Genomic DNA, 14,715 nt, shown 5'->3' on the forward strand with positions numbered 1-14,715 from the left:
TTTTCCACATTTTATTTCACATGTGAAAGCTCCTTTTATGGGTAGGGGGTCTTTGGACGCATAGGCATATAGCTTTTTATCAGACTTGTATGAGTTGCACTCAATTCTTCTGTTTTTCAACACCTCCCATGTAGCTTCATCTATGATATTGCTGGTGGCCCCGGAATCAATCAACATGTCCAACTCAACTCCACCCACAGCAAATGTATGTCTGTTTGAGTCACAGTCTTTCACCACAAATGCATATTGGTTATCAGCCATTTTGTTAGTTTCTCCACTGACATATTTTGCTGTCTGTTTAGTTGCATTTTTGGTTTTGCACATTTTAGCAAAGTGATTGACGCCTTTGCATTTTCTGCATTCTTGGCCCCTTGCCGGACAGGTTGGGTCTTTGGCCAAATGATCCAGTCTACCGCATCTATAACACTGTCTTTCTCTCTTTTCTGCCCTTTGTTTTGGAATTCTCTTTTGGTATTTTCCCCCTTTTTTCACAATCCGATGTATTGATTCTTTTTCACCTTCTGGCTGACTGACATGCATGGCAGACATTTGTAACTCCACACGTTCACATCGCAGTGCAATTTCGAGTGTAAGCATTAATGTTAGTTCTGTCCCTTCTTCTAACAGTTTTCTCCGGATGTAATCCGAACTGCATTTGCTCAAAACTGCATCGCGCAGCTGATTATCTCTGTCTACACCAAAATCACAGTCTTTTGCAGCTTGTCTGAGTCTCGTGACGAACTGCTGCACAGTCTCACCTTGTTTTTGCGTGATCTGATAGAAGGACTGTCTCGCCAATGCCGTGTTTACTCGGGGCACAAAGTACGCATTTAAAGCGGCCACAGCAGCGTCATAATCTGTCGCGGTTCCCGTGTCCTCCAATGTTGAAAATATATCTTGCAAATCTGTGCCTGCGTGATGAAGTAACAGTGCCCTTCTCCGTTGTTTCGTCGCGTCATTTGCGTCTTCTCCTAACAGCAATCCTTTTCCGTCCGCAAACAGTTCAAATGCCGACAGCCATCTCTTCCAGCGTGGTCCCAGTGTCGCGGGTTCACTGTAGCAATCGAACTTCGGCACCGATGCGGCAGAATCCATTTTCTGGTTTAAATTAACTCGCAATCAGATTTAACTTGGTAGTCATCTACTTTCTGTCCTCGTCGCCATTGTTATATCTTTGCTCATACCAGCTAAAGACATCGAATTAAATCAGAATGGAGACAGACCGATGGTGAACTCAACTTGTTGTCTTTACTCGTACCCATTCACAACGTCATGACATCACCCGCATCACACGTGATACACGACACATGTATTAATATATGTTTGAATTAATAAAAAAAATAATAAATAAATCTTCTCAAACTCTGTGTCATTGTATTAGCCTATTTAAAACGTGGAGAAAATAATTTAAAAATAAAAACGGCGTAGTTGTAGCCTATTCTCGCAGTAGCCTATACACGACTGTGTTTGTATCCATTCATTGACATTAAGCATATAGGCTGTTTTAAAATTTTGCTCTTTGTACATCATGATATCTTATGCATATTATGCCTATATGAACAGAAAAATGACTTTATTTAAAAGTATTGTTGTTAAATACTGTAGACATCATGAAACTGCGGTTCTGAAACTGTGGTACTGCGGGTCTGCAGCTGGATACTATTGGATGAGATTAGCTCGCGCCGCGCTGCCCATTGGGTGGCGCTAGAAAACACGTCCGCGCTGCGCTGACGAGTTGGTCGCGCGGCTCGGTCCATTGATCCGCGCAGATGACATGTCAGCGCGGCGCGAGCTTTGTAACACCCCGCTGCCTCGTACCACTTTTGGTGTGTTTGGCTTCCCATAGACTTCTGCCTCTGAGTCGCGGGTCTGTCGGGGCCAGGGGGTGGGATAGGGGGATTTTTCTCCTCCTTTCTCCGTTTCTGCAGCTCTGCATTTTCTGGTCCGTGATTTTTCATATGTTTGTACAAATTAGTTGTATTGCCACTGTATTTTAAAGACTTTCTACAAATGGTACAAGTCGCTGTTGTCTCATTTTCGGCCTGAAAATACAGCCATACAACGCTCCTCTTTCTCTCTGCTGCCATTCTCCGCCTCTGACTGACTGCTGTTAGAAATGCGCGGCTGAGCGGCGCGCGCGCCTGACTGCTGGTGGTAGCGCTAGTGGTGAGTCACGTGACGGTACAACACAGGAGAGGGGGAGGAGAGCAGTGTCGAGCACGAGCAGCACTCTTGAGAGCTTGCTCTGCTCTGTGACAGCAGCAGCATTTTGACAAACACGGTCAGGTCGCAAAACGAGAGAAACTGAAACTTAAGTATCGATATTTTCACGTTGGTATCGATCAATACCGATACCAACGTTGGTATCGATATTATCGATATTAGTATCGATCTACCCACCTCTATTTTCTATTGGGTGATTTAATTGATCCCAACAGCCCACATTGGCATCTTTACCTTTTGTTGAGGGAATTTGTGACATAATTATTGCACCTGTTGTGACAAAAGGGCTTGCAATCTAATTCCTAAACACCATTTTATGACACATTACCCGAGTATTATGATCTTGATTTGGACTGTGGTGCATGAAGTTTGAAGTAAAACATGACCCTCTTAAGTGACAGGCCAAAGTGCTATGCCACTTCAGAAATATTTCAAAGACTCTGTCTCATAAACATCAGATTCAACAAATGTACCACTGGAAATTGAGCTCACCACTCAATTTTGAAATGACTGTACCCAATGCATTACCAGATCAGATTACCTCTTTGTACAAGGGTGACCAATTACTTGACAAACTGAAGACAGACTCTAATTTTGAAATGTTCATTTACACAGTTCAGTTTGTGTGACCAACAATATCAGCTTCTTGGGGACAACACACAGGACAGGATGCATAATGCCTTTAAAAGCAGATAAGAGCAGAAAGATTTATTTGGTGAAGTTATACACATAATATACACTGAAAGAATGTGCACTTATATTCCTGAGAGGTATAAAAATAAAATATTTTGATGAGCACCTTTTTTCTTATAATGTCATCAAAACCAAAGAATTTGATTTGCCAAAGCTGCCTGGTGATTTAGATATTGATCAGCAATATTTTAGTACAACATTTTTTGTTAATTTGTTAGGGATGTTTTTGGTTAATAATGAACTGAATGTGAGCAGGTCAACATCTTAGGTAAATGTATGAACTATGTTTATGGTTATTATTTCTTTGACTACAATTTTCAAGGTTATCAGTATATTTCTGTTTGTTGGTAAATTTGAGAACAAGTTGAGAAAGTTTAGTCTTATGTCGGAAATGGTTTCAGACATTGTTTTATTTGACATTGTATTTGACAGTACGTAACAGATATGAGTTTTATTATATTTAATGAATGTTGTTTAAAGATGTGTTTGAATGCTTTGTATGATGAATGTTTTGAAATGCTTATTTTTCTATTAACAGTATTTTTTATTTTTTTTAACAATATTCCATGTTAAAAAAAAAACAGAAAAATGCAAAATAAACAAAGTATGAGAACAGTATTTAATGCTTCAGTGCGATTTTGATCTAGCATTTTTTATATTAAAATGGTAAATAATTACTCAGTAACACAGTTGTGTTATATGTATACAAAAAAATCAAACTAATGTGTTTACTAAAGTATAATATTGTTTAATAAAGTACATATCCTGTGTTAAATTTAACGTGTTGTCCCTGAGCACACTCAGAACGTTAAACTATTGTATTGTTTTCAACACATTTGTTTTAAGAATGTAAACTGTATACTGTTTTTTGATTAGATATTATTTTGGAGATTAAATGGGAAAGTTTTACAAAAAATAAAAATACATTAAAAACTTTAATGTTAGGTGTGATTGATCATGATTAATTATAGAAAAATGTTTAATTAATTATAATAAGTTATAGCAGAGGTCTCCAAACTCTGTCCTGGAGGGCCGATGTCCTGCAAAGTTTAGCTCCAACCCCAATTAAACACACGTGAATTAAGGTCTGATACTTTCAAACAGGTTTGTCAGAGCTGGTTGGAGCAAAACTCTGCAGGACAGTGGCCCTCCAGGACCAAGTTTGAAGACCCCTGAGTTATAGAGTTAATTTTTTAATTAATTTATTTACAGAGAGGAAGATCATCCTTATTGGAAAAACAGGAGATGGCTTAAGCAATGTTAGGAAAACAATTCTTAGAACAAAGTATTCATCCCTGTTGCTTCAGCTAATTCTGATACAGCTAAATCTGTGTCAAAATTGATGGAATGGTGGATGGAAGAAAGATTGGGACACCTGGACTCTCACACATATTGTGACCTGCTGTTCATGCCTTTGCCATTGTTATAAATGTTAGAAGAAACACAAGACACGAAAAAAAAAGTTGGTACAACAATTTCTGAACACACACTGACCGAGGAACATGTCCGGAAACACACAATGTCAGTGATCTTATTCATTCATTGTGAGCAACTAAAAGGACAGACCATTGAAAGATTTAAGGCTAGAGCTTGTCAATAACTGTGGAGGTCGCTGTCACGTCCCATTGGGTGGGGTTAGAAGAGAAACAGCATTCAGATGAAACATTTGCTGGACACCATTGCCAAGATGTTGAAAGAGAAATGCTACAACAGTGAGCTGCTTCAAAAGGTGGAGAAAGAAATTCGAGAAAGATAAAGAGGGACAATTTGACAACTCTGACATGCTGACTGGTGCTTTTTTGGGTGTAGGAGTTGAATTAGCTGCAGTTGGGAGAAATTGTAATTTTGTTAAAAACATTTTGCTCATTACATGCAGTGCTAAGATCTAAGCTATCAGCCACAGCTGGGGTTGCAGTGTCAGCAGTTGCGGCTGTGGATGCAGGAGGAGAAGCTCCAGAAGTTAAGGATGTTGCTGATGGAGGAGAAGCTGCACAAGTTGAGGCAGCAGGAAGAGCAGGTACAGCAGTTGAGACTGCAAATACAGAAGGAGAAAACGCAGAATTTAAAGATGTGGCTGATGGAGGAAAAGCTGCAGCAGTTGGGGTAGCAGGAGAAGCAGCTGGAGGTGCCGGAGCAGTGACAGGTCCTGTGATTCTCAGAGCTGCAGCTCTTACAAGAGCCGTTGAAGGAGCAGCCACTGGATGGAAAGATGCTGAAGAAGCTGATTCAGTGTATAATGCTATAAAATATCTGCAAAACTTAACTATGAGAATGCAAATGTTATGGTTGAGAAGGTACAAGGCTTTTCTAAAATCCGAGATGACAACTGTAGCTGGGGGTATAGTATCAGCGGCGGCAGCAGGAGGAGCAGCAGCAGCATTTGAGGCAGCGGCAGCAGGAAGAGCAGCAGGATTTGAGGCAGCGGCAGCAGCATTTGAGGCAGCTGCAGCAGGAACAGCAGCAGCATTTGAGGCAGCTGCAGCATGAGGAGCAGCTGCAGCATGAGGAGCAGCTACAGCATGAGGAGCAGCTGCAGCATGGGGAGCAGCTCCCGCAGCATGGAGAGCAGCTCCCGCAGCATGGGGAGCAGCTGCCGCAGCATGGGGAGCAGCTCCCGCAGCATGGCGAGCAGCTCCCGCAGCATGGGGAGCAGCTGCCGCAGCATGGGGAGGAGCTGCCGCTGCATGGTGAGGAGATGCCGCTTGATGGGTCGGAGATGCCGCTTGATGGGTTGGAGCTGCCGCTGCATGGGTCGGAGCTGCCGCAGGATGGCGAGCAGTTGCCGCAGCATGGGGAGCAGTTGCCGCAGCATGGGGAGCAGCTCCCGCAGCATGGGGAGCAGTTAAGGCAGCAGGAGGAGCAGCTGCAGCAGTTAAGGCAGCAGGAGGAGCAGCTGCAGCAGTTAAGGCAGCAGGAGGAGCAGCTGCAGCAGTTAAGGCAGCAGGAGGAGCAGCTGCAGCAGTTAAGGCAGCAGGAGGAGCATTTGCAGCAGCAACAGGTCCTGCGATTCCGTGAGCTGTTCTTGGAGCTTCTGCTCTTGCGGGAGTCATTGGAGGGGTCGTCACTGGATGGAAAGATACAGAAGAAGCTGATTTAGTGTATGACGCAATTAAAAAAGCTGCAAAAGTTAACTATGAAAATGCAAAAGTTATGGTTGAGAAAGTAAAATCCCCAGTGGTAAATTAACAATGCTATGTGTCTTAGCATGGGGTCCACTCTAGAGAATGTTAAACACTAACATTGAAGCAATGTTGCAGTTAATTAGATAATGATGATTAACGATTTGTGATGCTTAACTGAACAAATGACTCAAACCCGAAGACTCGAGAGGTGAACTAGTCAATTCTCTTTCTAGTACAGTCTGCATTATAGCCTATGGGACTGTCAGGGGATGAACGAATGACTTGAACCCAAAGATTCAAGAGGTGAACTAATCAATTCTGTTTCCGGTACAGACTGCATAGCTTCAGCTTATGGAGATATGACGTGACTAAAGAATGAACGACAGATCGGGATGTGAGGTAATCTAACAGACATAGCCTGAAGCAATGAATTAATCGTTTCTCTTTGTCATAATTTGGCCTAGGATGCATAATAGATTTTTTTTTTTTTTTTCTTATTCGAAATATGATTAACATTGTGTAATTTTGTGTTGGGGAATTTGGCTATTAATATGTAACATTTTAATGATATTATGCTGAAATGAATGAAATAAATTGAAAAAAAGATTCATTCGTTTTGATGAACGAGATTCGAACTTCTCTCACCACCTTGAGTCCTTTTTGACGTCATCAATGGCTGATTGGTTTAATCTCTTTAACAGTGTTTGTCACCTTTGTTGAGATTAAGGGGCATGACGCCGCTTTCAACTAAAAACAGAAAACTTTTTATGCTTTTTCGCTGTTTATTTACACGACAACAGCATTTTGGGTTTCAATTTGGAAGTTTTTTAAAAGGATACCGCTGTCATCTCCATGTAAACTGCAAAAATGTGAATCTGTGAAAACGGTGACCTCATGCACATGCTTATTAAGTGTTTAGTCCATCCACCTTATTTTTCAACAAGGAAATAGGGTGTTTTCTGTCAATGTGCAAGACTTCCAACTTAAAACTGCTTACCTTTTTTTCAGCACACATAAAATCTACAACTGCCAAAGTGTGATTCAACATGTTTTGTTTTCCACTAGCACACGCGGATGACATTTTATTCTTCTATAGAAACTTGCATCGTAGCCTACGAGTCAACGCTCATCATGTATGTTGTACCCAAGTTTAATAGATTCATGTTGCACAGTGTGATAAAGTAATGATCTTATAGGATTGCTAAAATCGTGCAGTGTATCCAGGGCTTAAGGCTGTGGCTGAAGTCAGTTGTAGTTCTTGTGTTTCTCTTGTTCACCTTTTCTTCAATGATTCTGCTGTTATCATCACTAATGTTCAATCCTCACTTAATTAATGACTTAATTATCTAATTAACTGCAACACTGCTTCAATGTTAGCTTTTAACACTCTGACCCCATGAGACACTGAGCAGTGTTAATTTAACAACAGGAATTTATACTTTTATACCTTTTTTGGGGGAGGGATACACTTCATATTCACTAATGACAATTTCCAGTTTAATTAAATATTGGCCACATTTAAAGTGGAAAACTGTAAACAAACAAACAAACAAAACATTTATCATGCAGATATAGGCTGTTTTTTTTTCATCATTAGTGCTAAACTTACAGATTTTTATTCATTTCTACCCCATTTTATCAGAGACAAATGGGCATACTACAGATAACAATACTGCATTATTATTTCTGTATGTGTAATTGAGCGTGTTTGATTATTGCAAAGTAGGCCTAAATGATGAGTGAAAATAAAAAATGTTTTAAAAATGACACTTCTGCAATCTGTGCTTGACATGTCCGCTTGGATATTTCATAGGTTATATAGAAATGCTTACATAAACATAACTCAGAAATACTTATATAAACATTAAACATAAATATTTGCTGAGTGAATCCCCAAAATTAACAGTTCTTTGTATGTAAAAAAAAGAAAAAAGGAAACATTGCTGTAACTGTTCCTTGCTGGTGGAATAATCTTCCTGCCTTCATCCGGAATACAGAGTCCCTGGCAATATTCAAAAGACAGCTGAAAACTCATCTCTTTCGTGAGCACTTAACCTCCTCCTCCTCCTCCTCCAAAAAAGAAAAATCCTATACCTATCCTTTCACTTCCTTTAATCCCTCTCTATTGTAGCTTATGATACTCTGAGCACTGCCTAAAACTTTTATTGTGAGCACTTCTTGTATCTATTTGCCTCATGACGACTCGCTTATTGTATTCCTCACTTGTAAGTCGCTTTGGATAAAAGTGTCTGCCAAATGAATAAATGTAAATGATAACCTACCTTACATTACAATGATCTTGTGTTTTGTAACAAAGATTATATGAAAAAAACTACATTAATAGATTCTCCAGAAAGCAGATTTCTGATAAAATATTGTCTTTTAGAATAACCTGCAGTCATGGATGATGCATTAGCACAAGTAAAGTCAGTGTCAGTATTGAGCTCATGTGGTCTTTGAGGTCATTTTCACAGAGAGTAACTCACAGGATTTCCCTGAGCTCCACCACCTGTTTGTCCACCACCTGTCTCTTTTTCACAAGATCTTCAACAACACTGTAAAAAGAGAATGAATTGTTTCAGATGGACATTTGACAGTTTAAATGAAATGAGAGAATCAGCTATTAGAAAACATTAAAATGAAAGCTGAAGACACACCTGTGGTCTTGAAGCACCTGCTGCTGGAGTTCAGAAAGCAGCCCTCGAATGTCCTCCTGTCGATTCACTACATGAACCCAAACAAAAACCTCTTTAACTGAAGCTCCATCACACTGCCATTGGTCTGCAGACAGTTTCTGTTAAAGAGATCTAAAATGGCACTGAATCTTACCTATATCAGTCAGAACTTGACTTTTCAGCTGTTCTATGTTCTGAAACGGCCCTTCCATCTTATAATGAAGAGAGGGAAAGAGGTCAAGATTAATCTACTACATTCATGTCACTCGCTAGTATTAGTAAACGCAACACTTTTGTTTTTGCCCCCATTTTTCATGAGCTGAACTCAAAGGTCTAAGACTTTTTCTATGTACACAAAAGGCCTATTTCTCTCAAATACCAAAAACCAGTCAGTATCTGGTGTGACCACCATTTGCCTCACGTGATTATGTGCAAATGCAACCAGGAAAACTGACCTAGGGGAACTATTAGTTCTCTGAGAACCCTGGTTGCTAGTTCCTAGAAATAAGTTCCTACAACTACCCAGAGCAAAAGCCCCTTTTCACTGTTTTCCATGTTCGTAGAGTTAGTTTGTAGACTATAAACTGTGTGTACACGGCTTTTTGGTTCCCCAAAAGGAGTTCCTCGAAGGAGTTCCTTCTAAAATCGTTCCTATTTCATGCGGTGATATCACTGCAAAATCCTGGCACTTCTCGCAATAATTCTACGAACTATGAAAAGGTTCCTCCGGTGCGAAAGCCTCTTATGTGCCAGTGTACTTCTGAAATTTGACTTGGTAAAATTAGTGCTGTCAAATCGATTAATCGTGATCAATAGCAGTCAAAGTCAACTGTGTCCCAAATCACAACCAATACCCTCATTCACTATTTCCTACATTAGTTTACTAATACAGTCCACTTGAGAGAGTGAATGAAACAAATGAGTGAATTTAGACACCAGAAACACTGAAGGACAGAGAAGAACAGAAAAAAAGATGAAATCAATTGAAGTTAAAAGAAGACATAGAATCTCTCAAGATCTCAGCTGAGGAGGATTAAACAACTCCACAAACAGCATTACCAACTTATTAGTCAGAAAGTCAGAAGTCAGAAAGAGCTTTATTGGCAAAATATGCATGCTCATGACGTCACTGTTTTTACAGATTCACTTTTTTGTTGTTTACATGAAGAGTTACCAAAATGAGCGACCAAAATGGATAAAAAGTTTTCCATTTTTATTTGAAAACAATGTTGTGTAAACAGCCCCTTAATCTGTATAGTGTGCACACACAACACAAGGCAGAACAACATGGGCATTTTTCTGTGTAGGCCTACTATTACAGAAATCTATTTCATTTACGTATGACTGACAAATGTAAATCACATTAAGTATATTAGTTTGTTTATGTTAAAACTATGTAATCCAAATTTATGGAAAATTTGAATGTAATTACATAATACATAAAACTTAAGTTTAGACTGAAATATTTTGACGCTTAATCCAGTCCTTAACCTGATGGTGCAAACTATCATAGTGGTGCCCATCGCGTGTTATTCATTGGCTAACATGATCATTATAAATGTTTGTAATAATATAATAATAATAATAATAATAATAAGGTGATACGTTCTAAAATAACGGTCACCTTAAAAACTCACACTGGGGCTCCGCTAGAATTTTTAAAAACTTATCGCCGATGTTTAACGCCTTGTGACTAAACAAAGAGCGCCAATGTGAGTGTGCACACCAACACGAAAAACGCGAGGCATAAAAGCGTCAGGGTTTGTTTTTTTGGTTTGACGCGGCGCGTTAAAAACTGGCCGACCAATGAGATTGGTGCTTTTGTTCATGTGCCTGGAGCTGCTGAAGTTACAGTAAAACACGACTTGGTGGCGCTCAAGCACAAAACGGACTTGCCGAGCACACACTGATACCAAGACGACGAAGAGGAAGTAAGTAGACGAGGAAGACCCCTACAAACTATCCCTGCGTCTCAAACAGCTCTAGCTTCCTAGGTCGTGTATCAGTATGCCATTTAAATGAATGTAGCCGACTCCCTGACCAGTGCCCTGACTAGTGAACTAGGGAGCTGATTGAGATCCACGCCATGGGTGCTCTGCCACTTCTTGGCCACACCAATAGATGTGTATTATTTCTGTATTTTTACTGTATTTTTTTTTTTTTCTTCTTTTACATTCAAGAAATATAGTTGAGAATGTCTATTTCTTAAATATGTTTATTTGCACTACCGTTTCTGACTACCATCTCTCATATGTCATATATATGCCATTTAAAGGTGCTAAAGAGGATCTTTTCGTCGACTGAGAAACCAAAGACCGTTAGTGAATTTTTGAAATGAGCGCATGCGTAAGAACAACCCCCCTCCTTCACAGCTCATTTCGCGGGAACGCCTCCCAAAACTCGTGCACGAGTATTGGAACACGAGTGTTTGTTTACCACCGGCATTCGCTGTGTCGTGTTAGTGGATTCATTATGTCGGACTCACCTTAGGTAACTCATAATCTGCAGTTGTTACTCCTGTCTCCAGACAAAAACTTTGCATGCGGCGCCTGTGGAGTGTGGAAAATTACTGGAGCGCGCAGCCGCGCACGTCTCGCACAAGGAACGTCACGGCAGTGATTGACAAGCCAGAGGGCCAATCGGTTGATGTTTTTAAAGCCCTACCTCGCGCACAGATGATGTATATTAATATTATTCCTTTCAGTGCGCCTAATAAATAGTCTTTTATCAGTTAGTAAAGACAGTTTCAAGTAATATTGCAAAAATGTATAAAACAAAACATCCTCTTTAGCACCTTTAATATCTGCATTTTTATCTTCTTTAACTTTATTAACATCATAAATATGTTTATTTGCATTACCGTTAAGCACAAGCACCACATACTGGCAGGGAGTGAATTTGCACGTTCACTCTGCGCATCGACAGTGAAAATCTCTTGGGTATGAACACAAAAAACGTCTCGAAAAATGCTGGCGATAAACGCGTGCGATATTCGTCCCAGTGTGTACAGGCCTTTAGCTTGCAGGTAACTGAGTTCATTGTTTTGCAGATGACTGGAGATGCCGTGGAATAGGACCATAGAGGAAGACTGTGGGAGGCTGGTGGAGGACGACGGAAGAAGACAGGTCAGTATCTCAAGTGAGTAGAGCAGGTAGTCGGGTTAGCGATGGTTAGCAACGACGAGACCAGACAACTGGCCTTCTTGTGCTTTTAAGGGATAGGACAGTGGAGACTGACAGGAAAGTATTTGGTTGAGAGAGGGGAATGGGATCAGCAAACAACACTCGTGTCGGGATTCAAAACCAAGCCAGCCAGAGGCGCAGTTGCGCAATATGTCAGTGCGCTAACCACTAGGCTATCAGCACCAACAGTGAAGGCTGATTTTAATGCAACTTCTCTCCATTTCTGTTTGTTATGCCTTTTCCCCCCACATGCTATCAAAGATCAAAAAGATGGAATTTGAAGAGAATTGGAAGAGACAAAATTTTTCATTTCAAATAAAATTAAAGCAGGTTTATTAGCCTGCTGTCACTTTAAGAGCTGCACGGATCCAATATATTGTTTCATGTTTGCTCTTATTCTGTTTACTCCACTTAAGTCTTAAGTCATAACTGGGAGTATTTACATGAATACTCACCAAGACAGGCATTTTTACATAAGGGCGTGTATAATTAATTAATTAATTAACTTATTAATTAAGGTTTTTGAGGAAAACATTCCATTTTTCTCTACATAGTGGACTTCACTGGGATACAATGAATGTCCTATTTGGCAGAAGTCTTATTTCATTTTCTCCTCCAACTTCAAAATCATCCGACATCGTTGTTTTACCTTTTTTTTGTAAAGGGCGTTTGACTTAGTCTTTGCACATTTGCTTTGTAAACACTTGCTCGGTACTTTCGCATGGCACATCACAGAGCTAGTGCAATTTGTGGTTAAAAAGTATATAATATTTTTTTTTCTTTCAAACCGATCTCACCCCCCATTAACTACAGTAGTATTTTTTTTCCTACTATGGTAGTCAATGGGGGCGAGATCTGTTTGGTTACTGACATTCTTCCAAATATCTTTCTTTGTGGTCAGCAGAGCAAAGAAATTTATGCAGGTTTGGAACTACTTGAGGGTGAGTAAATGATGACAGAATTTACATTTTTGGGTGAACTATCCCTTTAAGCGCAAATCTCACCACATCCTGCTGGATCTTTACTCTGACTTGATTGGCTCTTCGTCTGGAACTTTCTATTCTCTTCTCTAGTGAAGGGGAGGAGTTTCGAGACCGTTCCTCCAGAAGGTTCTGCACAGTGAGGGCAGTGTCATTTATGATGTGTTTAAATTTGACATGACAGCACACACATGTTACAGGAACACTGAACTCATACCTGTAGCTCTGCCTCCTCCTGCTCCAGCATCTTTCTAAGGATATCTGTGGCGTGTTTCTGCACCTTGGGGTCCTGAGAATGATGGCGAACAACATTAAAGTGATGACGGAATTTACTAATGAAGGGATCTGTAGGGCCCTATAAAACTAATCTGAACAGCCAATCAGAGTTCTCTTTCTCTCGCTCTAAGGCCCAATGCAGATTGTACATACTGAATCAGTCCAAAAAACCCAACCGCATCCGACTAGAGCCAACGGTGTGGACACACCAGAAAAACTAAGTTGGCGTGTCACGTAATAAAACAGAAATAGAGAAAGCTACATGCTTCCCGCTTGTTCTGCAAACATTTGAGAGAGTTACTGTTATCATAACAGGGACCCGACACATACTGTATCACTGAGAGCTGTTATGAGTTGTTTCTGGTTCACCTACAGCAGATGGAGGAGGGTGAGGGCCCAGGCATCGTGGCAGCGGCTGGAGAACTATCACAGGAGGAGAGTGAGTGCAAGCTGGGTTCACAGGCTTTGGTTGTTGCGGACCTTGCCGTTTTTTGGTTGATATCTGCGGGCTTGCAACAACAGTTGAGCTCTGTGGCAATGGCTGGAGAACTATCACAGGAGGAGAGTGAGTGCAAGCTGGGTTCACAGGCTTTGGTGGTTGCGGGGCTTGCCGTTTTTTGGTTGATATCTGCGGGCTTGCAGCAACAGCCTGAGGTGAGCACTCAGTGGAGATTGTGTCCATGACCGGTGGTTTTTGTGGCTGCATGGTGGAAATAAACAATCAAAAAGGATGAATAAACAATATATTTCATATATTCTTTAACAGTTTAACCAATTGTTAAGTTTTTTTTTTTTTTTTACAATAAAAATGCACATTTTTGTCAAATTGCTGCACAATTGAGGTTTACCATTTAAATTTAAACATGAACAAAACATTGTGTGATGCTGCTTACAAAATAATGTTTAATAAGTCCTATTATTATTTTCATAATTACATTCTACTGTACATTAATATACTTCTGTCATAATTTCTTAACTTTAAAAAATTTCAGACCTCTCCAACTTAAAATTTTCTAGTGACTGTTCACATCTAAAGTTTTCAATTGGCCTAATTGAATTTGTGTGAATTGAATTTTATCAATTGTGGCAACAGTCTGTTAACATTGGCTCAATCAGAAATATATTGAGTCAACGCTATCTCATGACTAATTCGATACATTACGATTTGTCTAAACCTCAGTGATGGGTATTTTTAGGGGTGGGGTTAGGGGTCATTCATACAAATTCTCACGAATTTGGCAACTTGTAGAATTAGTATACGTTTTAGCATAAAACGTATGACATTGTATGAGTCATGTCGTGCGAATTTGTACGAATTAGCCACCTTATAAAATATGTACTAATTGCCATGAGATCGGAGTGGAGTGCCAAACCATGTTATTGGTTCAATTAAATATTGTTAATTTGTAGTAGCAATTGTTTATCATTGTCCCAAAAGAAAAAAAAAAGTATGAAAAACATAAATCCATTGAACAAAATACATAATACAGAAAACAGGGTTGTCATTTTATTACATCACTTTATTAACAAATCAGTTCCAACACAGGATATCTGGTGAAATACC

At 39.9% G+C, this 14,715-nt stretch overlaps 1 protein-coding gene across 1 annotated transcript; it reads right to left on the bottom strand.

The window, feature by feature from the left end:
* Positions 1-4,833: 4,833 nt before the first annotated feature.
* Positions 4,834-14,435, bottom strand: LOC125262704. The gene is made up of 9 exons (XM_048181519.1): positions 13,525-14,435; positions 13,093-13,164; positions 12,900-13,007; positions 8,868-8,925; positions 8,696-8,762; positions 8,525-8,593; positions 5,433-5,980; positions 5,215-5,359; positions 4,834-4,948 (listed from the first exon to the last, which is right to left on the bottom strand). Exons 1-9 carry the CDS (start codon positions 13,855-13,857, stop codon positions 4,834-4,836), a joined length of 1,515 nt encoding a protein of 504 aa, XP_048037476.1. The 5' UTR covers positions 13,858-14,435.
* Between the last annotated feature and the right edge of the window lie 280 nt (positions 14,436-14,715).

Source organism: Megalobrama amblycephala, linkage group LG2 (assembly GCF_018812025.1).
Source record: "Megalobrama amblycephala isolate DHTTF-2021 linkage group LG2, ASM1881202v1, whole genome shotgun sequence".
NCBI lineage: Eukaryota > Metazoa > Chordata > Actinopteri > Cypriniformes > Xenocyprididae > Megalobrama > Megalobrama amblycephala.